Source organism: Bombus bifarius, unplaced genomic scaffold (assembly GCF_011952205.1).
Source record: "Bombus bifarius isolate JDL3187 unplaced genomic scaffold, Bbif_JDL3187 scf7180000008197, whole genome shotgun sequence".
Lineage (NCBI taxonomy): Eukaryota > Metazoa > Arthropoda > Insecta > Hymenoptera > Apidae > Bombus > Bombus bifarius.
Window position 1 is genome coordinate 62,175 of NW_022884504.1, and position 25,496 is coordinate 87,670.

The window sequence follows — 25,496 nt, forward strand, 5'->3', positions numbered from 1 at the left end:
TTATAGAATAAGACTATAAAATATACTATTATATACTATTCTTCGACAATAGTGCCACGCAATTTGAAGCCGCGGTGGCTGTGATAGAAGTAAGTCATCCAGAATTCCTATTTTAAATCAGGAGTGTAAAGACATCCCGACTATCATATTTTCCAGCAAATAGATATTCGCGAAATAATAATTTTGTTTCCGCCCATCAAAGTACACTGTCCGACGATTTATCACGTTTCGCGGGAAGTCGTCCTTGACCAGTTATGAATAGTAGTGTCTGGAAGTGTGAACTACCTCGAATTATACAAGATTTTCTTGTTGATTCGTACGATACATTTCTGTATTAATTATTAGATTCTCTTTTTCCGTTCCACAAAACCATTGTTGCATTTTCTCGTTTGATTTACCCTAAATCAACTCGACTCGGCAAAACTATTAGACCGGCGATTGTTGCTGTTTTTATCGTATTGGATACACCGCCGGAAAATTTAGATCTTTTTAAGAGACACGTTCATTTTCTAGCCCGTCTAACATTAATGAAAAAAGAAAAAAAAATGAAAAGATAGAATTGAGCTTATTAGAGCTTACAAAGGTAAAAGAGAACATGAAAGGAAAACAGTTATAGACGTATGTTACATTCATTTATTATTAATTTATTGATATTAGAGAGCATAATGAAATAAATAGTACAAGAGCTTCTCTTATGATAATATAAATTACCTAACATAATTATATTTATTTTATTGGTTCATATTCCTAAAATTCATCTGAAGTTCAAAACGTCGGTTTGTTCGTACACCCTTCAAAACAGCTCTGCTTTGCTCTTTGTTTCTACAATAAAAAAAAAAGTTTAAGAAATACTGGTATACTATTCTCTATTTTATAATTTTCGTAATTTTAATAACTTTACCTTGTTACTCGTAAAGTATTATTTCTCATGATACAATCGGTAGCTTCCAATTTTCTTATTTTTAATTTAAATTGATTGTAAGAATTTTTATTTAATATATTAGATAACTGATTTTCACCCCGTGAGTTAGTCTTTTCATTTCTTGTGGCTAAAAGATAATATTCGCATATTTAAAGGTACATATTTGATATGTATTATAAAGCTTATTTATGGATATATGGATTTATGGATATATTACTCAGTTCAGTATATCTGTCTATTACTCGTTTCCTTGCATCAATAATAGACTCTGCTTTGGCAAATATTTTCTTATGGATTTTAGCGAAATTTGGAACTTTCTTCGTTGTAGCAGGCTTTGAATCTACAATAAATACAGATATTTATATTGCTTTGTTTTAGGTTTCAATTGGTTTATAATTCTGCATAACAATAACGAAATATCTTAAATAAAGAATGTTCTTTATAACATAAAATATTTTCGACGGCAATTGACAGATTACCTGGAATTTGATTACGGGATGGTGTTGTTACTACAATTTCGGGGATGGAATTTGATTTTTTACTAAAATCTCTAGTCAGCGACTTCGTAATATTCTTTTTTGAACTGTTTTTAGATGAATTATTCTTAACATTATTAAGTTTTTTCTGTTTATTGTGATCTGCTAAAGATGAATTATATTTATAATCCAATGAACAGTTTGCAAAACATACTTTGGCATCCGTTTTCCGTATCTTTTGATCAAAATTTTCATACTCAGTTCTTTGTTTTTTGTATAGTTTCTTCCGTAAATTTGGAGTCTTAGGTTCAATAAGTTCATAGGTATCATCTTTTTTTACTTTCCCTTGTTTTTCTTCTGTTGTTGATGCAATACTTTTTTGAACGTTTAATGTACTGCATTGTTCGTTTAATTCATAAGTTGTGTCATCATTATATGATATCTGTTTTGTATTACGTTTATTATTCGTTCTATTAAATATTCCTTTCTCCTTTGGTGTAGAAGACGTAAAGGGTTCCACAAATGCTGTACTTACATTATCAAATGTTCTAATCATTTTATTATGCGGAGATGTTTTGAGAAAATGCGTTTGCGACTTATATGGTATATTTATTTGTTTAAGTTTATCATGACTTATAGTCTGAGAATGATTAAATATGGCATCAAATATCTTCTGCGAAATATTTATATTACTATTACTAAATTGATCATTTATATGTATGCTTATCCTAGGTAGTGATGAAGATGATGTAACTTTAATAATGTCAGAAAGTCTTTTCAGTAATACTATAGGTTTCTTCAATTTAAATGCATTTTTTCTTAACATTTTGCTCATAAGTATATTTGTACTGTTTTCTAGTTGTGAGCTCCTTTTGCTACTAGTGCAATGCAAATCTGTAATAGTAGGAATCTTTGATTTTAGTAATATTGGATTTCTAGATTTTAAGCATAATTTTGGAGATTTTAATCCCATCTTTGATTTTGAAACTCTTTTTAATATTGGACTTTTAGATTTTGAGTATAATTTTGGAGATTTTAATCCCATCTTTGATTTTGAAACTCTTTTTAATATTGGACTTTTAGATTTTGAGCATAATTTTGGAGATTTTAATCCCATCTTTGATTTTGAAACTCTTTTTAAGGTATACCTCATATCAAACGAGGATATACTATTATGATTTAATAAGCTGCAATTTTCACTTACAGTATTATCAGATATATGTAACTTTGATTGTAATTTCTTACTGTAAAGTAATAATGATACTTTATTATTTTCCTTTGATTTTGTTCAAGTATTTTCTCTGGCAGTCAACTTACTTGGTGGTTTCAATACTTATATTCTGATATTTTTAATACTGCTGTTCTTCTGATTCATTAAGTTTTGTAAAAGAGTATATCGATAAAAATTTTAGGGCTCATAAAGAATTTACAAACCTCAACAATGTTTATAATAGAAATATATAATAATTCTATAACATATGAGTTGTCCTTAATATTACCTTATCACTGGCTTGATAATTTTATTCTTTTAAAACTTTTCTTCTATATGAATCGATACAAGAACAATCCATTAATTCATTAAACTCTTCTGCTACTTCTTTTTGTTATCTGTAATAATATTTAAACAAGATATGTTACCATATAACAACTTATCAAACTTCTTTTATTTATTTATAACAGTTTTCAACTCTATAGATCAATGTTTATCATACAATATATAATTTGCATCATAACTGCTATGTTTTGTCTTGTTTTTCTATGAAATCTCCTTTATATCTAATCAACAGTAGCCCCTGTTATTGTTCTTATATTATATTGAACATGAATTGATAAACAACTGTACATTGTGTTCTACAAATACATTAATCACTGGACTAATGTTGAATTTACAGTAACAATATAATGATACAAAATAAGACAAATAAAATTAGGATAAAATCATCATATCCTGCACATGTAATATTGGGATAATACAAAATCATTTGATATTCAAGCATACGTTATCAACAGGCATTTTATTTTAAGTGTAGTAAGAATGATAATAACCAATGATTATCTTCAATATTGTCAATTTTTAATACAGAAATATTAAAAATTAGAAATAAAATAAAGAAAGGAACCTTTAGCTGTGAGATTACAATTTAGTTAGATGCACATAAATCTGTAAGATTTTCAAACTTAATTTTTTTTATAACATACAATACCTTACATTTTCAGTTAATTTTTGCATATAAAATCACTGTTTTGATATCCCTCGAAAAAAGTAATCAATATTATTTAATCCAAACAAAGAGAATTCGTTATATTTTGAACGGTATACTGTTTATACCTTGTGGCTCCAAGTAACGCTAATTTTAAGAACTTTATGTACCTTGTGGCTCCTCGTAGCGCTGATTTTAAGAACTTTATGTACCTTGTGGCTCCCCGTAACGTTAATTTTAGCGCGATAAATATGAATCGTATAACAACGTAAGGGAGGCAATAAAGAAAAGAATTTTGATTTTAATAACAAAATTGGTTAATTATCATTGATAACTATCTATAATCACTCACCAATTTACATATTTCATATGTGTATAAACATTGCTTTACCATATGATAAACACTAGTTAAATCCATTTTTTAACGTTAGTTATTAATAACCTCTTCATTTGGATATTAGATGAACAGTACTTTGTCATTTATAACTGTGTACATATGTATGTGTGGAACAACGAAGATTAGATTTAGAACTATCGCTGCACTTGAAAGGACCAGACTTTTCCCAATTAATTAAAATAAAACTTTATAATTTTCAAGTTTAATCCGCTTATTACTAAGTTGAAGCCTGTTATCCAATTGATTATCCAATTAAAATGTTGAAGAGTCTAAATCTTAATTTATTCAAGTTTTGTGTTTATTAACTAATTATGAGCTAATTGTCCTCTCGTTTCGTATCACTCTTATATCGCTTTTTGAAAGATTATTATTTCTAAAAATTTGGAATGGGTTTCATCAGACAGATTCTTCAGTTATCACGATTCATAGTATACTCGTTACTTTCTTGCGTCATATTATTTTCATTATATTTATTATTAAATTTCGTCATATTACATCATTAAATTTATCTTCCACTAGCGATATTGAAACTCGTGAATAAGTCTTATAAAGTGCTATACAGTATATCATATAACAGATGATAATAAGTGGAGAATTCCAGTACCGTTATCTTTCACTCAACTCTAAATGTTATTAAGGGATCAGTACAGAACGGCCTTGCTTGCGATCAAGTCGAAAACGTCTACATTGCATATACATAAATATTCGACCAACTGCATACTATTGACGTATGAAAATTAATTCTTTTTCAATTTCCAAACAATCACTTGCGTTTCTTTTTTACCATTATTAGAATATAACTTTTTATCTTTCCAACAAATTTTTTCTCTGTTCTATCGTTCTAATTGTTTTTTTCCCATTTTCAATCTTGTCTTTCTAGTTTCGGCTCTTTGATCTGTCAATTGTTACTTAACGGAATTAATAATTTCCGCGTCATTTGACATCGATCATCGGACGAAATCTAGCAAACGCCAGCAGAATGCCGAAGGACAAAGGTATAGTTGTTACATTATTCTGTATCATAATAATTAGAGTTCGTGACTCTAAAAGTACAAGTATACGCACAGTGGCACAGTTTTGATTTAGATACACGTGAAATAGAGACTTCTGACATTAATTTAACGAACGTTATTATACACACAGGTTGCAAGAGTTGCGACGGTCCTGGCTATAGGTCACCTAGTGCAGCGATGCTCGAAGGACCACGTGAGAAATTGATATACGTCGCCTGTGTTCATACGGATCAAAATAAATCCGATGTCCTGTGCACCGTTGACGTAGATCCGGATAGTCCCGATTATTGTAAGGTACGATGAGCGTTACATAAAATTTAGTTATACAATTATACTACTTATAATAGCTTAATACAGTAGCTACCACTCATAAATATGCAAATATTTTAATCGATTTGTAAAAACGCTATTTAAATTTGATTAAGTATTCGATAATTAAGTACACAATTCGATTAAAATATACAATTAATGATGAATTAATAATGAGAAGAAACAACTTACTAGCTTTTTATAGAATCATCAATATAAATTTTCATCATAACTATAAATTTATGATCTATTAAAATACACAGCAATAAAGTATTTTACTATTTATTACATATACTACTATATACATTCGCTATGTAAATATCATTATTTGGATATGGGAATTAAAAAAGCTGAAAATCAAGAGTTGCAAGTAGTTACTTTACTATAACAAAAGAAAAAAGAAATCTGAAAAATTACGGTTTGCAATTGCGAAGAAACGAATTGTTATAATTTTTCAAATATATTGACGTCACGAGATCATAAAGCCAAAATAGTATCTTATCGAAAGTTATTTCTATCGCAATAACATTTATAAAATGTATCTGTAACTTTTTAAAATGAAGTAGTTACATATGATATGATATGAGTGAGATAGGTACGAGTATGATACGAGGTACGTAATCTTTCGTATTTGAAAACTCCAATCTTCCCAATTTATTTTTAGAATTTTATTATTTTTTACTTCAGGTTTTTAGCTGTATATTTCTAAATGTAAAAGTATTAAATGGTCCTTTGTTGTGTTAGAGGGATTGAGCACTTTTTATTTGAAATTGGAATAGATAAAATAGTCATAATACGAACGATGATATGATTTTACAGTCATTCTATGCGCGTCAAATCTTGTTCACCCAAAATATTCATATTTCATAGATCGTTCACAAATTGCGAATGCCCTACATTGGCGACGAATTGCATCATTCCGGATGGAATATCTGTAGCAGTTGCCACGGTGTACCACGAAAACGGGACACCTTGGTACTTCCTTGTCTGGTGTCTGATCGCGCCTACTTTATCGATACAACCAATGAACGGGCTCCAACAATCAAAAAGGTTTGACTATCTTGTATGTTTATATAGGTATATGTACATATGTTATTGTACGTATAAGTATATAATTAACCGAAAATTCCATTTACATACATTAGACTGCAAATCGTTACAAATTTAATTGGAAATTTTCTAAAGAAGATGGCATTATGAATAAAACGAGAATACAAAAAAAAGCGCATAAAATCGCGTTAGAAGCTTCATTTCCTGAAAATCAAGTTTGGAAACTTGACGTTCTTTTAATACAGGACTGAATTATTTTAAGTTATAATACTTTCGAAGTAAATATGTGATATAATGATACGTATTGTTTGTATTCTTCTTGACTAGGTACTGAGCCCAACGGAGGTACACAAATACGGAGTATCGACATTGCACACAAGTCACTGTTCGCCAACCGGAGAAATTTTAATTTCTACGCTAGGCAAATCGAATGGAGACGCTACTGGTGATTTTCTCTGTATCGATTCCGAAACACTCGAAGTGAAAGCCACATGGACCATGGGAGAAAAAAAAGCAGCGTTTGGTTACGATTTTTGGTATCAACCGTATCACGATACACTTGTTGCAAGTGAATGGAGCGTGCCTAGAATTTTTAAAAAAGGCTTCTCTCCGGATAACAGCTCCAATCCTGGTTAGCTACTGTATTTTACACTTTTTTTCTTTTTCTTATGTCTAAGAGTATTTTAAATCATATTATGTATCTACTACTTCCTCATTGTTATAGTATAATCTAAAAGTAATTTTAATTGAAATCTCGTTCGATCTTTCCTTTTTATAGCGCTTTATGGCAGAAGCTTGAATTTCTATTCGTGGAACGAAAGAAAGTTAAAGCAAGTTTTGAATTTGGGCGATGATGGAATCGCGCCACTTGAAATACGATTTCTTCATGATCCAAAAGCTAACGTGGGACTCGTCGGATGTGCGGTATCTTCAAATGTATATAAGTTTTACAAAATGCCGAACGGCGAATGGGCTGCAAAAAAAGTTATTCAAGTTCCTCCGAAAAAAGTGGAAGGATGGATGTTTCCAGAGATGGAAGGTACGCTTAAGTCAACTAGCAGGAGACTCACCTTTAAAGTACAGAATTATTCGTAATGTATCATTCTAATTTATTGTTTTCATATATAGGAATGATAACGGACATTTTGATCAGTCTCGACGACAAGTATCTCTACCTATCGAATTGGTTTCATGGGGATGTTAGACAATATGATATTTCTGACATGGATAATCCGAAGTTAACCGGACAAATATTTCTTGGAGGCTCAATTTTAAGTGATTCGAAAGTTCGTGTAATTGGAGACGAGGAATTAAGTAGCCAACCGAATCCAGTTCATGTCAAAGGCCGGAGACTCGACGGATCACCGCAGATGCTTCAATTAAGTCTCGATGGGACACGTCTATATGTGACTACTTCTATTTTCAAACCATGGGACCAACAATTTTATCCTGAACATGTCAAGTATGTGCATACTTTCCTTATGTTCCTTCAATCGTTTCTAATTAATTGTATACAAAATATAAAATATAACATACAATATATACATAAAATTTTTCTATTGTAAGTTGAAATACTTTTATGAGTTACCGTATATCTTGCATACATACGTTTATACGATTCTAGAAATGGTTCGACCATGGTCAAGCTAGATGTTGATGTTCAAAATGGAGGCTTGAAACTCGATGAACAATTTTTGGTGGACTTTGGCACAGACAAAAATGACATTTTACTTGCACACGAAATGCGGTTTGAGTCTTATTATATTATTTGACGTTTCCTATTTTTTAATGTAATTTCAAAATAATAATTATAATTTCCGTTTCCAGCTATCCGGGAGGTGACTGTACATCAGATATATGGCTAGCTGAAGATTAATCTACTCGTCCATCAATATATATTTTCATTTTAATAAACAATATTTTAGATGCTTAGCAAAGTATCAGTGGTACATATAATCTTCTAATACACTGAAATACTTTACAAATATGATCGCTTTTTGCGCTACGTTTTATCTCAATTATGTTTTCTGTAATCGAATGTTATATAAATATTAACAATTCTAAGAGTGAATATTTTTTTTAACCTGTCAGAAAAATTGTTTTTTACTAATTATTAATATTAGAAATACATTTTATCGGATAATTTATAGATTATAAAGAAAAGTATATAATCCACTAAAATTTTATACTAAAAATAAATACTGCATTTATTTGAACGAAACTTAAGTTAATGTCTGATTCTTACTATAAACACGAAAAATTATAGATAGTGCAGAAAGTTATGGATTCCTAAATGGACTATGATAAAGAAAACAAAGTACATCCATAAATTATGAAATATACTTACGTGCGTTGATTTGCTTAAAAGAAAAATAAAGAAATAAGTATCTTGCGTCGCAATCCAACGAATGATCGAACTAAATTTGTCTAATAATATTAAACTCTTTTTACCCCATCAATGAGGATACTTTTTATTTGTAAAAAATATAATAATATAATGCTGACGCTGCTGGCAGTAGCGATATTTTCAACGATGTTAGTGGTGCTGACAACGACGAGAAACGGTACAATAACAGTAACGATTATACAACAATGATGTTTCATGTAATCGCACAATATGGTAATTATTATTTATCTTAAATATAATGATAAAGGCGATAAATTAATGCAACAATAACGCGTATAATATGTATATATGTATGTGTGTATGTGTATATAATGACGAAAGTGTGGCAACATCAACAAATACGAGCCACGTTTTTTAAAACGATAAACATCATAATAACAGTACAAAAAGAACATTACAAAAAACGATTGCAACTTATATTCCGATGAATTTGCTTCGAAATTGGCAATGGAATGGTATACTTTAATCTAAATGGGATAGAGGAGGAGGAGAATGGGTGAATTTCGATTGTCTCGAAGAATTCGGTGCTCTTTGTGTGTCATCGTCGTCGTTCAAGTCGACTATGATCATATATGCGTAAAACTGAACAATTGATTCACAGCAGTTCAGTAGCGTAATCAACTTGATCGATTTATATTTAATTTAACCGAAAAGACAAACAGAGCTCGATAAATATAATACGCGTCGTTTCCCGTTTGTCTTGTTACACGTTCCATGATGTTCATAAACAGCATTGGTAATTGTACAGAATAGAGTACAACTCATTAATTTCAATGATCTTGAGATATGTGTATTGTCGAAGACAATATTTTGAATAATATCTCACCACAACATTTGATCGCTCTATATTTAGCGATAAATTGTAATAGTGAAATTATTCAAAATGTTGACCTAACATATTTCAAAATCATTACAGTCCGTGAGATGTAGCATATTCTATATATATAATTACCACATCATTTCCGACAATGTACGTACATGCGAGCACGTACTCGCTTGCTACAGATGTAACGCGTACGCTACTTCACACCCTTGACACGGTGAAGTATCGTTAACCTTGTATCGGTATTCCGCTAATATTCTAAGTTGTTACGATATTAAATGTGATCTAATTAGAGAATTCGAACTATATACAAAAGAACGTAAGTTCTCGTCGATTAATATAATAGCAATTTTATCGATGTTTGGTTTAAGAGTTATTCACTCGAGGTGCGCTCATATGCTAAAAACTTTCTAACTTCGATATATACAATTTTTTATTTGGCATATCCTCGAGGAATAACACGCGTGCGCATCATTTTAAACAGACTTATAACGCACACGTGCAAACATTCGCAGGCACTCTTATTAATATGTATAACGCGAATACATTGTGCAAAAATTACAAGAATATAATCGTAAACTGAACACGAATTAAATCGTGGATGAAGCTGCTTTGTTGAACCTACTTACATATACATGGGTATATTACGTATGCGTAATATGTGTGACCGCAAAAAAAAGATCACGTTTCCGATACTTATTTCCTTCCTTTGGTACTTTATGATGATACTACATGTGGGGAAAAAACGCATTTTGGGATTGAAATTATTTTCTCATTCTCTTCCCTCCCTATCTCGCCTTCTCTCTATACACATGTGGATACGCGCACGCGCTACTAAGCAGGTGCAGAGTAAATCATATACATTATAAGGAACGAATATCTGTTAAAACGATACAACAATAACCATTCAAAATGCTCTTCATTAACTAACAAATTGTTTTCGATTTGAATGATTTAAAAGATATTCGCTTGCAACAATTATGCGTGCACTGTAGATGAATGGAAATGGAACATTAGCAGAAATTTGCTTCATCTACTGAATATTATATACTGTATACATACTGTATTTTATATACAGTATATATACTGTATCTACGAATATACTGTATTTTATATATTTTTGCATTTTATATGAATTCTGCGTACTTTCTACCGTCTAAATTTTCCATAAACCCATAAAAATTTAGAGTCTACCTACAGTCGTATTCAAATTCACTCTGTAGATTTGTAGAAAGAGGCGCGCGCGCGCATACACGCACGTTATACATATAGGTATAGATGTGTGTATACCTAAAATGTTTACCTATCTTATTTACCTATTTAATCAGTCATCCGCCTAATTTGCCATTATTCCTTGCTTCTTGTTCATTGGCATGAATAAAACGAGTGGAGCGATATAATTTCTGTTACAGATTTACGCTCGACGACACGAGTACGAACATTGTCCACTGATAGTGTGCTCGCATCGAGATATTGTACAGAAAACAATTAACCCAACATGGAAGAAGAAACGGAAAGAAGAAATTGCGGGTCTGCACTCGTACGTTTACGTTCGCGTTTATAATTACATTTACGTAATTGTTCGTGTTCGTGTCCGTGACGGTGTCAATAAGGTACATGAATGTCCCTAGAAGTAGCTCGTTGCCGACAAATTTTGCAAACAGTGACCAAGCAAATGAGACCGAGAAGAATGGCAAGAGCAGCGCCTAGACCAGCTCCAGCCCATCCAGCAGAGCCAACGACGCTGGCCAAGCCACCGACACCGTTTCCAGATCCGGCCATGCTACCACGTTCCCCGACAACATCGGTGCCGCAAGTTTCGATGGATTCGTCGTTCGGTTCCTCGATTATTCCCAGCAAACCGGTACCGTTGTGCGTTGTTTTGAAGATCGACCGAGGTTCTGGCATAGGGCAATTAACAACACCGTTACAAACAAGTCGCGCGGGGATACAACCAGCGTCGCCCGGACATTGAAATCCACAATACTCCTCGAGCTTCTGCGTATTCAGAGCGCCCGAAGCATCGCGTGGCAAGTGATACAACTCCGTCCAAGCGATTTTAAACGCGGCTCTCGCCGGTGCCATCGAACCAGTGAATTGAACGATCACCGTCGGCCATTCGAATTCTTCTTGCTGTTGATCTGTTGGCAGTGAGGATTGCGACGGCGGCGGCGGCGATACCGGTTGCTGTAAGTGCGTTTGAGTTTGAATAGAATCCATGTTGAAATGTCCAGATTCGTGATCCCCGGACGTACGAATATTTGGGACGATCTGCGCTGCCGATATGATCGGCATTTCTCGTACGTAACTGACATTTTCACCGCATATGCCGAAATGCGGTTCGGCAGATCCGGGCAAGAATATCTCGAGTTTTCCATCCTCGCAGGATCTCGAGGCAAATTTGATCTTGTCGAAATGTAACCAAACATCTCTGTCTCGATTCACTCGTAGTTCCCAGATACATTTGATCTGTCGAGGTGGCGCAACGTATCCGAGTGCTTCGTAATGAGGGAATTCAATTTCGCCGTCGGTCGTAGCTGGCAAAATCGCTGGGCCACATAATGGACTATGAGCGAACTCGTACCTTGCCTCGAACAACGGTGAGGATTGTTTAAAATAGTTCGCTGCAGCGTGTGCACCATCTACTAGAAGCTTTAACTCAAGTTTTTCCCCTCGTGAGATCACGCGAAGCACCGGTTGCCTGTCGCTGTTTGGTCCATTGGTTATCGTCGATCGACAAATACAATGACCCCTACCGATACTGCTATTTTGTAATTGACGCGATGCGTGCTGCTGATGTTGATGTTGCTGATATTGTTGATGCTGCTGCTGTTGCGAATACTGGTCATTGTTAACATCTGTGATAGACGGTTCTCTAACGATCAATCGATCGACTCGACTATCCCAACAGTTACCGCATTGCGCATACGGATGCACCTTGAAAGAAACCGATTCCACGATAAGAATCACTCGTGCGTATAATCGTTTGTCCGTGACGAAGGTATACGTGCAGGAAAGATCCGCCGGTGGATCACCTGGTCGCTTGTAAACCAGGGTATTTAATGGCGATCGAAATTTGCCAGATCGTTCTTTCCAGGAGGCGAACGTTTCGTCGCATTCGGTTCCAGGTACAGGCACGCCGAACCTTGTCGCATTGAAGAAATCATAATGCGCCCAATAATATAACGAACTGCCGGAGTAGCTTCCCGTTTTGCTCTCGAATTTAACGAACAGAGCGTTCGAGCTCGAAACGAAATCGTGCTTCTCCATTGGTTTGCTAAACGTGTCGCAGAAGGTTTTGATAATTTTCGCATCGTCCGGCCAATCGGCATCGTACAGTGTTAAACTTTCACCGCAGTCACCATCGTACGGTTGTATCGGTGACTCGATCCGGTTAACTCGAAAACTAGGGAAATAGAGTCTCGCGATCTCGCCAGCTCGACCTTTCAAAAGATAGGTACAGCTGGTATACGGTGGATACCAGTGCGCGACGGAGAGAAATATTCCTTCGTTACCGCTATGCAAAGATTCGCTATTTAACAACCAATCGCAGCTACCGTTTCGAACGCCAGCGGTCTCTACGTGACCCGGCCAATTACCAACGTTAAAATGAAAACCGGTATTTAACAGAGGTCCCGCTGGTGACGAGACAAATTCCACATAGAGATCCTCGCTGGTACCGATTATGCTATACGGGAATTTTCCCATACCACAAAACGTGCCGATCGCCGGGCTATTTTCATCTTTGCCATCGTAAACTCGTATGTAGTCGTACGGACAATGCTCCGAGCCAGAGCTTATCGGTCTCATAGGGCAAGTCATTATATTCTCGCATCTTTGCCCGTCGATATTGAACTCCTCGTTCTCAATGTAGAGCTTTATAAAAGGCAGCCGTGTATTCAGTCGGTACTTACAATGTAACGCGCGCGGATAAATGCCTGGATAAGCAGGGCTCTGTACGTAACACGTTTGTAGCCTGCAATCCTTGAAAACTCGTTCGCAATAGCTACCGGGCACAATTTCGCCTCTTCGATTTGGGTAGAGTTCAGGATGTTGGCCGTATCTCAAGTATACCTCGAACTGTTGTTCCGCGCGGGAGTCGAAGCTGAAGTACGTTTGATCCGTAAAGTTATCCGCGTGGAATATCACACGGACGAAACTTGTCTCGGAAATAAATGTTTGCGGTTGCTCCGACTCACCGCAATAAACCCCAGGATCTTTCCGATTGCTCACTTCTGTTTTCGTGTTTCCATCTACGATCTGCGAATTCCACCATTTACGTTAGTTAAATCGTATTTACCCTTCTCTTCTGTTGGCTCATTTGGCCTATAACATTTGATCGTAAAATTTCATTCGGCTCGTTAACGCGACTTTGCTACTATGATACAAGAAAGTTGATTCTAATAATTTGTAACTCGTGATTGCACAATTTTACTAACGATATTAGTTAAATCGTACGAAAGAGCCGAAAGCATAGTATAATAAAATAAACATACCTGTAAATAACCGCCAGAGCAGGTGGTGGCATTTTCTAATACGCCAACTTTAAACTTCTTGAAACGAACTCGCAGGATCCAATCTCGTGGAGTTCCACGAAACGATCGAAAACGATACCAGCAAGATAGTGGTTTTCCCCAATTTGCGGAAGTCACAGCCGGACTCGATACATCTTCGTATAAATCCACTGTCTTGTTGCAATGATCTCGATCCGCTAAGAGGTGAAACGGAAGTGGAACGACAAAGAAAGGAAAGGAGAAGGAAAGGAAAAGAAGAAGACGAAGAAAAAAATAAAGAAAAACGGTTAGACATATCTATTTTCATTCTTCTTTAAATCTTAATATTCAACGTCTTAAAATTTGGCCTTGTATTTACATAGAATAATTAAACTGATCATATGATATGAGACGCTATTAAATTTATATAATTGCAGTTCCTATAATTTTTCGTTCATATCATAAGAGTTTACGTTCATATAAATGAATTCGATCAACAGGAATTCAACGTTGAATTGGACATTAACTAAAATTTCGTCCATATAGATGGAATTTTACTTTATATATATCTTTGGATCTTCAAATTTCCGATAAATGCATACACAAACGTCTGCAGTCTACAAGTAACGAAAGAACGTATTACCTCTGCGGATAGCAGCTGGACTGGGGGTGGCAAAAACGAACAGGAAAAGAGCGAAGAATCCCCAGCCCCAAGTGCCCGACACCACCGGTATAAGCATTCCAAGTTAGGCACGCCGTTCCACGATCTCCTTATACTGTCAATCTAATTTCAGGTTTTCGCTTCCTAGCATCGCTTGTCCTCTTTTATTTGACAATATCTACAAATTCAAATGTATATACATGAGCACATCCTACAGCGTATTCCGTGGCGAGTATACCTTTTTATCTTCTTTCACAAGATCTAAGATTTGTTTGTAATCTATATTTTAACGTCTCTATCCGATATTATACATTAAGTAATTAAATTAATTATTTATACATTATGAAAGAATCAATTATTTTACAAAGAACACAGGTATAAAAAGTGTTAAAATTAATAAGATTAAGATACCATCGAAATTTTATTTGACAATATAAATTTTGTTCTACGTTTGTGAATTTTCGCGAATCGATCTATAGCACTGTCTTCGCTTAATTCTACATCACAATGTATATCTAACAACATAAGCCCAATGAATCAATCTATCCACTACTATAGTTGATTCAAACCACGTATCGAGTCTACTTTTTAAAGTAGAAAACGATCTCTCTATACTTGTAGCACTTAAAGGTAGTGTAATTAGAATTCTTAGAAGAACATGTAAAGTAGGATACATACGACAGTCACAGAGTTCGAACGATTTAATTGCTCTATATGAAGAATCCAGTCTTTCTCTGTCTTATTTTACATTCCACAACTCCAACTCAGAGATAATGATCTTCTCTAGCGTATCGATAAGTTTCTTTAAAAAAGTGGAATATTTTTCAACAACTTTCCAAACTGCTTCTTTAAACAAGGTATTATCTTTCAAAGTTGTTGAATTATGAAATAGAATTGATAAATAATAGAAATCTATACTTTCTTCGGAAAATCGATATTTCGAATCTTTAGTTACACTTTCTCTTATTGAGATGTAAATAAATTGAGTATAATACGCAACAGAATCGTTGGCAGGATAGTTTTATCACAATTCTTCTACGATACCACAAGCTTTCTCGTAAATACTGGAAAACGTTTCCACACACATATCACGTTTTGTTTTTAAAAGTTTAAAAGTATCCCCAAGTATATTCTGTGTTGATTTAACCCCTTAACCTACAACTACGGGTATAGCTCGTAGTACGATGATCGGGCCAAACGTAAATATTACGGGCATAGCCCGTAGTAGATGATCGAACCAAACGTAAATCGGCCCAAAATTCTCGAACATAAATCGTAGGTTAAGGGGTTAAGATCAATGCGAAGCTATCGAAAAAAACATCTTCATTGGACCGTAGAACTTAACAAATCGAGAAGACAAACAATTGTGACTAAAAGTCCTAAATTGTTTCACAAAGTCCGAAAAGTTGATGTTCCATTACATTCTTAAGCGTGTAAATGCGTTTAGATGAAGCGGCAAAACGTGTTAAGGTTTCCTTTATCGTACCTACTACATTTCTAATCGAATTGACAACGATTTGGATATTGATAAATTAAGAATGTGACTGTAAATGTTTTTGTTTTTAAATTAAATCATACGCTGTAGTTCCTACGTAATTTCCGATATCAAGTGCAACAGCATTATTACTCTTTTCATCTGGATTAAACGATGAACAAAGTTTAAATCTTTTGGCCTAATTCGTCGCAAACATTAACATTTAAGTTCGTTTGCATATCGGACGTATTTGTTGTTGGTGATTGTGAAATCATCTTCGACATTGGGCAAAAGAAAACTTAAATAGTATTCTTTTCGTTTCTTGCTAATACTTCGACTATCTTTAATTTTCTTATCGAACTTGTTTTTATTCAAATTGTCTAGAAAACAAAATAATGTAATACTTGTAGAATAATTTTTGTATGCAATAATATTAAGTGAGAAAGGAGAGATCTCTTGAATTTTAGCAAAAAATATCGTTGTTTCTTTAGTCCATAGATCAATGGTTTATATTCAATAATAAAAAGGAAAAAGTTATACTTTTTTTGCGTCTTAATTCATTCTCATAGGAGGAAATCTATATTTAAAATTAATTCTTTTAATTTTTCTGCTAATTAATCTTTTTAGCGAAATGACAGTATAAATTAAGGAGAAAGATCCATCTCTCAATAAATTATTCCTAGCACCTTTTCTTGAAAACAATTCTCATATCATTTTTCATCAACCATATAATTGCGAAATTATACAAAGCCATTTATTTAGAAACATATGTGCGTTTAAAACTATAAAAGAAAAATATAAAAGATTTTCGCGTGAAAATTTTCTGTTCAAGTCACATTTTTATAAATTCTATAAAATAAAAGATAAATGATTTCGAAAATAACAATTACATGTATAATAAAAATATAAATATAATTATGCTCTGTCGCTAGCTTTTTTAGAATACAAATTTTACAATGCTCATTAATACGAATAGTAAATTATAAGTAGAGAAATATCTGAGTTGCCATTACGTTCTGGAACTGTAATTTATAAGGATAACAGATTAACAAGGATGAATAAAATCAAAAATATACATACTATTCTTTCTTGTATCTATTCGCTACGCGACTAAACGTACGGTATCTCAGACTGCTTCGGCTAACAACTGCGAATCTGATCGACTGATCGACATACATTTGTTTCATCAGGGGACCGGTCCTGACGCGACCCCGATGTACACTTGTCATTTCCTCGTACGATTCGTAGTAAAGTTTCTTCTGTGAGATATTTAGAAACATTTTCAAGTGATATTCTGCAAACGTTCTAAAAACGTCCATGCACTAACAAGCACGCCCGCTAAGCATACAAATCGTAAACAATAATATATGTATATATACATTCACAACACATTAAGTATATATCTAACACTTTTCAGAATGTGATACAATATTTTTATATTTTAATACTTTTAGGGAGAATAGGCGATCGCTCCTATCGTCCCCCTCTGAATCTACCACTAAATGTATTACGATATCTTTTAAGATATATACTGCAAGTGAAAACAACATAACGCGATCTAAATGAAACTGAAAAAAGCTTATCGGTAAAAATACAGTTAAGAAAAATGCGAAACGAATTCTTACTTGGTACCTTTGTTTCTTCATCTTAACACCTACATCGCGAATATAATCTGCAGGCTATGGTCAAAGATAATTCTTAACAAAAATTCATTTACTCGTTATATGGATTAAGCAAGCCCGGAAATTGCTCGTTCCGTCGTTTGCTCGTTCACTCCAAAACGGGGCTATAATTGATTCAATCCGTGTTAACTCTCCTCTTGTTGACAGTTCAGGACCGAGCAAATTACGTATATTCTCCGACTCCCCCTTTTCTGTACGCACAACTACGTAACTTTCACTCTTTCAGCTCCATTTTTCTCCTATTTGTTTCTTCCGTTTCGTCCAAGTCGCCGCGCTGATTTCAAAGCTTTTCCGAGATAACGAAACTGCTACACATCGATATAATACAGACATAAATCACTGTCAAAAGAACAGAAAAAGAGCACGACAAAGTCATAAATAATAAGATAGTAGACAAGATTTAAATGTATAAATTATACGAAAAAAAACTCGCGCAAATATGAGACAAAAATATGGTGATAATATAATGAAAATAACTTCCGTTTTATATGAATTACCACTCACTGTATATTTCAGTCTCGATATCGCATCGCCTGTTTTAACGCCCGCAACATAATACGAACACGTGGCTCTTGAAGTCATACTACACTTTTTCTTACATGAATGAGCAAAAAAAGAAAGGAATTACTTACTTAGCTGAGGTATCTTCAAAACGAGGTCGACGTTATATTTGTCACAATAAAGAGTACTTTTACTACCTGTAGAACGCGAGAATGTGGCACATGTTTAGAATAATAAGACGTAATCGAAGATTTTCGTGTGTTCATAAATAAATCGGTCTTTTATAACTTACTGTAAAAATATAACGAAATTTTGTTGTCTCATATACAATTTCAAAATACAGACTTATATACAGCTAGATATAGAATTTTCGTTGATGAAGTTGCGAAAACGCCACCAACGAGTATCAACGCAATTTTGACAATATTTATCAGTTATACGGAAATAGTCGATACCGATATCATAAGATAATCATATATATATATGATTATATTATATGATTATATATATATATATATATATTGTTCAAGATGAATCATTTTTCAAAAGTTTCTCTCACATAATCATACTGATAAACCGAATACGCGGTAAATACTGCGCGAGCGCAGACAAGGTTTTCACGAGGTAATGGATACCAGGACACTGCATTATCGAAAGATCATTAGCAGAAGCTGATCTTTTCCCTCTAGATATCTCTCTCTCTCCTTTTCTCTCTTATTCTTTAACCACCGATTATTATATTCTTTCGCATTTTCCCTTTATATTCCTGCTGTTGTTCTGTCTTTATTAGCACATGTTCGATTAAACTCGTAGCTTGATCAATTATTGCCGTGTTACACACGTATGAACGCGATCGTGAGTATATCAAAGGGAAACAACAAAAGAACAATTGTCCAAAATAAATTCGCACGAATATGTGTACTTGTTACGATTATATAGGAACACAGAGGGAGAACGACAGGGCAAAACTTGCAGTTGGAATGAGGGTCAAACATATAGCGACAAAAGAGACATGAAAAGTAAAAATCAACGCAAGATATGAGAAAACAAGTGAAAGGTAAGAAGAAAAAAGAACAAAAGGAAGATTAAGTAGATGCAGAGAACAGCAGGAACAGAAGCTTCCGAGAAAATCAAAATATGAACGAGTATTAAACGAAAGGGTAAATCGAATCGCTACTGTACCAATTAAGATATCGAGGTTCCATCAATAGTTGACTCAAAAATTTGGAACGTTGACTGGATGAGAGGCTTGTTGGCTTCTTGGTTGACTAGCTGACTGGCTGACTAGCTGACTAGCTGTCTGGATAGATGGCTAGATGGCTGGATACCTAGCTGGCTGGCTGGCTGGCTGCTCTCGCTGGCTGGCTGGCTTAACGTCCGATGAGAGATTCGGGTCGAACGTCGCGCAAACTCTCTACACCCTCTTTCTTCTTCGCTTTCCCTCTTGCCCTCTCTCACTTCCCTTTTCTTCCTTCTCGTTTCCTTTCTCTATTTCCCTTTCTCCTATAATCCCTTTTTCCATATATACTTGCTTTTTTACAAGTACCCTTTACTTCCCATCATATCTCTCGCAAACATGTACCTTAACTCATTATAGCGAGCCTGTCTTATTTCTCTTATTACGTTCACTTCTTCCACATTGTATAATAAAGGTGGAGATAAGAGTGTATGAAAATATTTATTTTAATCCTCGTGAAATGGACGTTATTATTCATACCATGCTCCAAGTTTTTCTTCTTTCTTTTACTTATGGTTAGTAGAATTCATTTCTGACTCTCTGTTTTTCAAAATTTATCCGACAACAACATTCGTAAATAATAAATGATTAAATGAATTTTAGAAAGCAAGAGAGTCGAGAGACCGAGTAAGAAGATGTCAGCAATTAAGGACAATATCTGTGGATAATTGTTACGGGTCACAAAAAGAACCTAAAAAAGAAGAAAGAAAGAGAAACAAATATGCATATCCGAAGTCGAAATCGTAAAACAAAAATACGGAATTTTTTATACAGAATAAACGTTTTCGATTATTAGTATAACTTTGATGATCCGAATTTAAGGGTAGGAAAGTTATTTTTGGGTAGAAAACAGAAACATCTTGTTTCCCTTAAGTTTGATGAAAAGATAAAAAAAGAAATAGAAAAATAATCGATTCAGAGGATCGATTCGTTGGATAGATTATAATTGATATTTCAAGTTATTCAAATAACCGATGCATCGTTCTACCTCGCTTCTGCTCTTCTCGTGAAACGATACCGATATCTCGTTGATATATTACTTGCTCGATGAAAAACAGAATAACATTTATTTAGTTTGATTTTGCAATACAATAATTATCGACAGTGAAAAACTGAATACAACTCTTTCGTTTTGCTATGTCAATCCAAATGTGCAACCGAAATGCGTTCCTGTCAAGTTTGAAAATCGAAAAAAAAATTGAAAAAGTCCTGATAGAATTACTCCAGTTTGAGCTAATCGTTACATAATTTTGAATTTTACACCTGATCGTCATTTTAAATTATCATTTCATCTTATTGTTCATCTATCTCGTACCACGAGAGCAAGCAGACATTTCTCGATTTTGTTCAACACAGAGAGAAACAGTTCGAAGCAATGAATGTTCGTTTAAGAGTTTATTTACAAGTGGCAACAAAAATACTATCACCTCTTCCTGTATGATTATAGTATGTTAATATCTTCGTTAGATAAACAGGCACGTCAGAAAGAAATTTCGATCGACGTATTCAGCATAAGATTATTGCTTGTTCTTTTTCTTTTCTCTTCGTTCTTTCATTTCTTTCTTTTTAAATAGAAACTTTGTAAAATCATACGCAGAACTATAATCTAAAGTTTGTCTCTACGATTCGCGAGCATTTTCACTGAACGCGAATTGCGTCATAATCAATTTCATTGATCGATTCATACAACGTGAACAATCAATCGACGAGATCGAAGAATCGGAAAGAACCAGTGAATATTCCTCTTTTTTAGCCAATAGTAACCGGATATTAAACAAAAACAACGTGTACCAGACCAACGTGGTTCAAAATTTTATAATTCAAACTCATATAAGCTTATTTACGATTGAAAATATGTATAATTTTCAACAAATTTCTCAAACAAGTTCATTTACCAGTATTGGCATCGTCCTAGAACAGGTGACCTTTTCTTTTGCAAAGCACTAAGGCGAACAACGTGAGCTGTTTTAACATAATATTTCCTTCTATTGAGATTCAACATCTTTCGAATATACTACGATATAACTTCATCCAAGATGTTTCTTATATATAATACTCTTCCACGAGTGTTACAAATATTTATTCCCTCTTATAAATACATCAAAGCTCCCGTCGCCTCCTTGTACCTGTATGTCATCAAAGAAAAACATAAAAAATTTACTCAACGAAACACGTGTATGTGCATACTGATGATCATGACGACTGAATAACCCTGGTACTACGTCAGCAGTTGATTCGAGTTCAAAAGTTGGAGAAAAGAAAAGATACAACATCAAAACTAGTTTTCAGAATGTGAGACGAGGGAATAACTTTGTCTGCTCTCGCTTTTCTTACGAATATTCCACTTGTTGCGTAAAACAGTAAACTGTATCGAGTATTTATCATACGCAGAAAATAAAGTAACCACTATGTGGTCAAATGAAAAACAGTACAGAACTGAGTGTGTACATGTACGTATTTGTCGGCGCGCGCGCATCAAAGATGAAAATGTATGGAGAGATTTAAACGTGGTATGGATATGGGCATCGATTCGAAATTCTGAACATTAAGCGTGCACGTGTTTACGGACGCACACACGAACAAGTGTGAGGTACACGCGCGTGCAGATATATTTGACAATGAGCGAGTAGCGCGATGTAACAAAAAATGTCCTACGTAACGATAGTCTAGGACAACGATGGTTCAGTGGTCGTCCATATCATGAACACGTTGACGTTTCGTCGATGGAGGTTGGTGTTCAGGTGGTTCAGGACTTTCGACAATGGCGAGCGGTGCTGGTGATCCGGGAGAACTATCCGATTCCTCGTGTGAACGCTTCGCAACTCCGACGCCTGCGTCGGGACCAATAAAGCTTCCACTGAATGTGATGGTACAAAATGACAATCAATTTCAATGAATCGATAGAAGAATACAGCAAGGAAAATATTGAGTACGGACGTACCTATAATTATACGTGGTCTGTACAATAACAGGAGCTGGGCTATATTGACCAGCTGGGGAAAGAGAATGTTCTTCTGTAGTATTTCCAGATACGATGTACTTATCTAAAAAAATATCGTAGTATATTTAAAATGATAGATACTTTTATGATTGATGACGACGGTAAGATATATACGTAAAGCCGTGGACATACAGAGAGTGGAAAGCGGTAAGCAGCAACATCAACATTTGGAGTATTGATGTTGCCTATACCATCACTTATTTTACCGCTTTCTGTATGTCCACAGCCTAAGAAACTACCGGTAAGGGAGCGAATACAACTTGTAGTATCTGAAAAGAGTTTTTTCTCTAAAATAAGAAACATAAAAAAAGCCATAATAAAAACACTATTACCTTCTCTGGTTGTATCACCACTAACACCATTCGTGACAACAGTAATCTGTTGCATTAGGCGACCTTTGTGAGATGATTGACTCGAGGATGCATAAGGATGACCAGGTGATCCTGGTGCGGACTGACTAGTCAACTGACCAGCCGGAGAAGATACAGTACTATCTGGATACGATTCTGGTCCTGGCGAAACTTCTCTGCTAAGACATTCTGGTGTCATCAAACCACTAATTCCGACGTGAGATGGAGAAGCAGGCGCACTTCTATATGATTTGAAATGTTACAAGCATTAGATTAGAATTTTTAATAATTGGTATATATGGAACTGGAAAATAAAGATACTTATAAAATTTATCTACCTGGATGAAAGTCCAAAAGGAGCTCGGAAACATGGAACTCCACGTTGTCTTCTTTGTCTAAATGCTTGTTCTATAAGTTTTGCTTCCGATTGAGGATCTATTCGCCAAAAAGATCCTTTACCTGGTTCTTCTTGGCTCCTTGGTACTTTGATAAAATAACGATTCAACGAAAGATTATGCCTTATTGAATTTTGCCATCCCTTATCTGCAGTTCTATAATATGGGTAATTCTTGGTAATATAAGAATAAATGCCAGATAACGTAAGCTGTTTATCTGCAGCAGATGCTATTGCCTGAACGATTAATTGCGCGTATGAGTATGGAGGTTTAGAATCATCTTTCGGAGGACTACAATTCGCTGTTGTACCAGGACTTATTTGTCTATTAGAACTTTGTCCACCCTCGTGTCTCTCCATATTAGAATTTTGTGAGTCATTTGCAACAGCAGCTGCATACACAGCCACCATCTGTAGATCTGCTGATATGTTTCTCCTTCCTTGTCCTGCACGTGGACTTGCAGGACATGAATTAGCAGCACTTATTGTTCCAGTAGGAGAAGGGAATGGGCTACTATAGCCTGCATCCGGAATATTAATACGTAAAGGTGGTAATGGTGCTCTATGTTTTGGAGGAGAGCGCACACATACATTACTTTCTTCCTGTTCATCTACCAACGATTGAAATACAAGTCTTATATTTGTACTTGGAAATCTCAATGTACATCTGAAACAGAAGAAACATGCGACTGATCAAAGAGAATAAAGGAAGAAACAAATGAAGTATCTGAGAGAAAGTGCAAAGAACAAGTAAAGCTCTTAAATAAATTCTCTGCTTAAAATTGTTTGCATGGAATATCACAAGACAATTTTTTATTGTTATCACGTATGAAACTATGAGATATAATTTGAAAAAGACAACATCGCCAAATGATGAGGCTATCATAAGTCATGACTGAAAAGAGACTGTATAAAAACCGTATAACAAGTTTGCCAGTGGCATGCGAGAAACGTGCAAGAAAGGTTAAGTCGGCTCGATAAAGCTCCGAAAGATATCTTACGTCTTTGGTAATCGGAACTCAGCCGCACTCTTTCGTTGGAAAATTCCATCAACAAAAACACCATTTTTACCATTGCAAACCATAAAAAAATACGGGTGATCATAGTAGATTTCAAGGTGTCGTCGTGAGATAAAGCTGGAGTGGCCCATGTTGACGTCGACCTCACCCTTGCTGCTGTTACGTCCGATAGTGATACTATGCTGTCTAACCATGTATTCAAACTCGCGACCCTCTAACCGTGCAATCGGTGCACCTTTTGCTTCCGGGTTCCACTGCATCTTCGTCGGGCTGGCCGGTGCCGACTTCAGTGCCAGAAGGGCCCACGCGTCGCTCTCCTGAGTACGGGAGTACGTAGTAGACATAGCACCGAGTAAGCGAACCCTCCTTTGGGATAGAATGAGAGAGGGAGAAAAAGGAGAAGTAGACAGATATAGATAGATAGTCAGATAGATAGATAAATAAACGAATAGATAATTAATCAGATAACTAGATACATAGATGCGGATAGAGAGCGATAAGTTACCGCCAGAGGAGGAAACAATCCTAAAATTACCTTGTATATGCACACCTTGCAAACTATAGGACCGAGGATTAGGAAAATAAACGGATTGATTAGAAGATTACACCAATTAATATCGACGATAACGCGAGGAACCACGTGAAATAGCATATGAAATTCAATTTATTGAAATAATCAGTTGCCGTACAAATTCGACAAGCAGCCAATCGAACAATCAATCGATTAATCGACTGATTAACTGATCGTCTGACAAATTGATTCGATTGATCGATCGGCCGGTCGATTAGTCGACCGGCCGATTGATTTTAACGTAACGGTGCAACTGAGCAAACTAATTGAATATCTAATGATTAATGATTAATCGGATTATTAAACAAATATATATGATAATTACAAAAAACGTAAGAATCGATATATGAACTATTCATTATACTTTCTTATGGAAAAGATAGCATCCATATTGATTGAATCAATATTGATGAACCAAATGAAATGAATGGATAAAAATATACATACATATGTATGCGGTAATATACGAAACGAAATTTGTACAATCAACTTATATATATATAGCTGATATCACA

The 25,496-nt window shown here is 34.8% G+C and overlaps 4 protein-coding genes across 8 annotated transcripts; 1 reads left to right on the top strand and 3 right to left on the bottom strand.

Annotated features, from left to right (window-relative positions):
* Positions 1 to 645: 645 nt before the first annotated feature.
* LOC117209982 lies at positions 646 to 3,963 on the bottom strand. Of its 2 annotated transcripts, none has more exons than XM_033452478.1 (5): positions 3,608 to 3,963; positions 1,402 to 3,006; positions 1,140 to 1,262; positions 902 to 1,049; positions 646 to 822 (listed from the first exon to the last, which is right to left on the bottom strand). In XM_033452478.1, exons 2-5 carry the CDS (start codon positions 2,549 to 2,551, stop codon positions 732 to 734), a joined length of 1,512 nt encoding a protein of 503 aa, XP_033308369.1. In that variant the 5' UTR covers positions 2,552 to 3,006; positions 3,608 to 3,963; the 3' UTR covers positions 646 to 731. The 2 variants fall into 2 exon arrangements, with proteins under 2 accessions (XP_033308369.1, XP_033308370.1); XM_033452479.1 differs by having other exon boundaries at positions 3,603 to 3,963.
* A 639-nt stretch (positions 3,964 to 4,602) lies between these two features.
* LOC117209987 (methanethiol oxidase) lies at positions 4,603 to 8,295 on the top strand. The gene is made up of 9 exons (XM_033452487.1): positions 4,603 to 4,685; positions 4,877 to 4,991; positions 5,140 to 5,303; positions 6,189 to 6,368; positions 6,696 to 6,999; positions 7,147 to 7,407; positions 7,497 to 7,830; positions 7,993 to 8,115; positions 8,196 to 8,295. Exons 2-9 carry the CDS (start codon positions 4,976 to 4,978, stop codon positions 8,242 to 8,244), a joined length of 1,431 nt encoding a protein of 476 aa, XP_033308378.1. The 5' UTR covers positions 4,603 to 4,685; positions 4,877 to 4,975; the 3' UTR covers positions 8,245 to 8,295.
* Positions 8,296 to 10,743: 2,448 nt separating this feature from the next.
* On the bottom strand, positions 10,744 to 20,552 carry LOC117209985. Of its 3 annotated transcripts, XM_033452483.1 has the most exons (5): positions 19,592 to 20,552; positions 17,944 to 18,247; positions 14,735 to 14,930; positions 14,095 to 14,309; positions 10,744 to 13,858 (listed from the first exon to the last, which is right to left on the bottom strand). In XM_033452483.1, the coding sequence occupies exons 3-5, from the start codon at positions 14,829 to 14,831 to the stop codon at positions 11,204 to 11,206; spliced, it is 2,967 nt and encodes a 988-aa protein (XP_033308374.1). In that variant the 5' UTR covers positions 14,832 to 14,930; positions 17,944 to 18,247; positions 19,592 to 20,552; the 3' UTR covers positions 10,744 to 11,203. The 3 variants fall into 3 exon arrangements, with proteins under 3 accessions (XP_033308374.1, XP_033308372.1, XP_033308373.1); XM_033452481.1 differs by lacking the exon at positions 17,944 to 18,247; XM_033452482.1 differs by lacking the exon at positions 19,592 to 20,552 and having other exon boundaries at positions 17,944 to 18,892.
* A 474-nt stretch (positions 20,553 to 21,026) lies between these two features.
* Positions 21,027 to 25,186, bottom strand: LOC117209986 (forkhead box protein K1). Of its 2 annotated transcripts, none has more exons than XM_033452485.1 (6): positions 24,946 to 25,186; positions 24,393 to 24,727; positions 23,336 to 24,058; positions 22,980 to 23,239; positions 22,588 to 22,690; positions 21,027 to 22,503 (listed from the first exon to the last, which is right to left on the bottom strand). In XM_033452485.1, exons 1-6 carry the CDS (start codon positions 25,060 to 25,062, stop codon positions 22,329 to 22,331), a joined length of 1,713 nt encoding a protein of 570 aa, XP_033308376.1. In that variant the 5' UTR covers positions 25,063 to 25,186; the 3' UTR covers positions 21,027 to 22,328. The 2 variants fall into 2 exon arrangements, with proteins under 2 accessions (XP_033308376.1, XP_033308377.1); XM_033452486.1 differs by having other exon boundaries at positions 24,393 to 24,776; positions 24,946 to 25,087.
* Positions 25,187 to 25,496: the final 310 nt, after the last annotated feature.

What these genes read in the sequence shown, in the direction of transcription:
- LOC117209985 (XM_033452481.1), bottom strand. Translation starts at nt 14,831, where the DNA reads ATGCTTATACCGGTGGTGTCGGGCACTTGGGGCTGGGGATTCTTCGCT. An exon ending in TCCAGCTGCTATCCGCAGAG is followed by an intron (nt 14,310 to 14,734) that starts GTAATACGTTCT and finishes TTCACCTCTTAG; the next exon opens with CGGATCGAGATCATTGCAAC. An exon ending in GCTCTGGCGGTTATTTACAG is followed by an intron (nt 13,859 to 14,094) that starts GTATGTTTATTT and finishes TGGAATTCGCAG; the next exon opens with ATCGTAGATGGAAACACGAA.
- LOC117209982 (XM_033452478.1), bottom strand. Translation starts at nt 2,551, where the DNA reads ATGAGGTATACCTTAAAAAGAGTTTCAAAATCAAAGATGGGATTAAAA. An exon ending in ATCCCGTAATCAAATTCCAG is followed by an intron (nt 1,263 to 1,401) that starts GTAATCTGTCAA and finishes TATTTATTGTAG; the next exon opens with ATTCAAAGCCTGCTACAACG. An exon ending in AATACTTTACGAGTAACAAG is followed by an intron (nt 823 to 901) that starts GTAAAGTTATTA and finishes TTTTTATTGTAG; the next exon opens with AAACAAAGAGCAAAGCAGAG.
- LOC117209986 (XM_033452485.1), bottom strand. Translation starts at nt 25,062, where the DNA reads ATGCTATTTCACGTGGTTCCTCGCGTTATCGTCGATATTAATTGGTGT. An exon ending in GCAAGGTGTGCATATACAAG is followed by an intron (nt 24,728 to 24,945) that starts GTAATTTTAGGA and finishes TCCCGTACTCAG; the next exon opens with GAGAGCGACGCGTGGGCCCT. An exon ending in CAGACCACGTATAATTATAG is followed by an intron (nt 22,504 to 22,587) that starts GTACGTCCGTAC and finishes CATCACATTCAG; the next exon opens with TGGAAGCTTTATTGGTCCCG.
- LOC117209987 (XM_033452487.1), top strand. An exon ending in GGGCTCCAACAATCAAAAAG is followed by an intron (nt 6,369 to 6,695) that starts GTTTGACTATCT and finishes CTTCTTGACTAG; the next exon opens with GTACTGAGCCCAACGGAGGT. An exon ending in TTACTTGCACACGAAATGCG is followed by an intron (nt 8,116 to 8,195) that starts GTTTGAGTCTTA and finishes TTCCGTTTCCAG; the next exon opens with CTATCCGGGAGGTGACTGTA.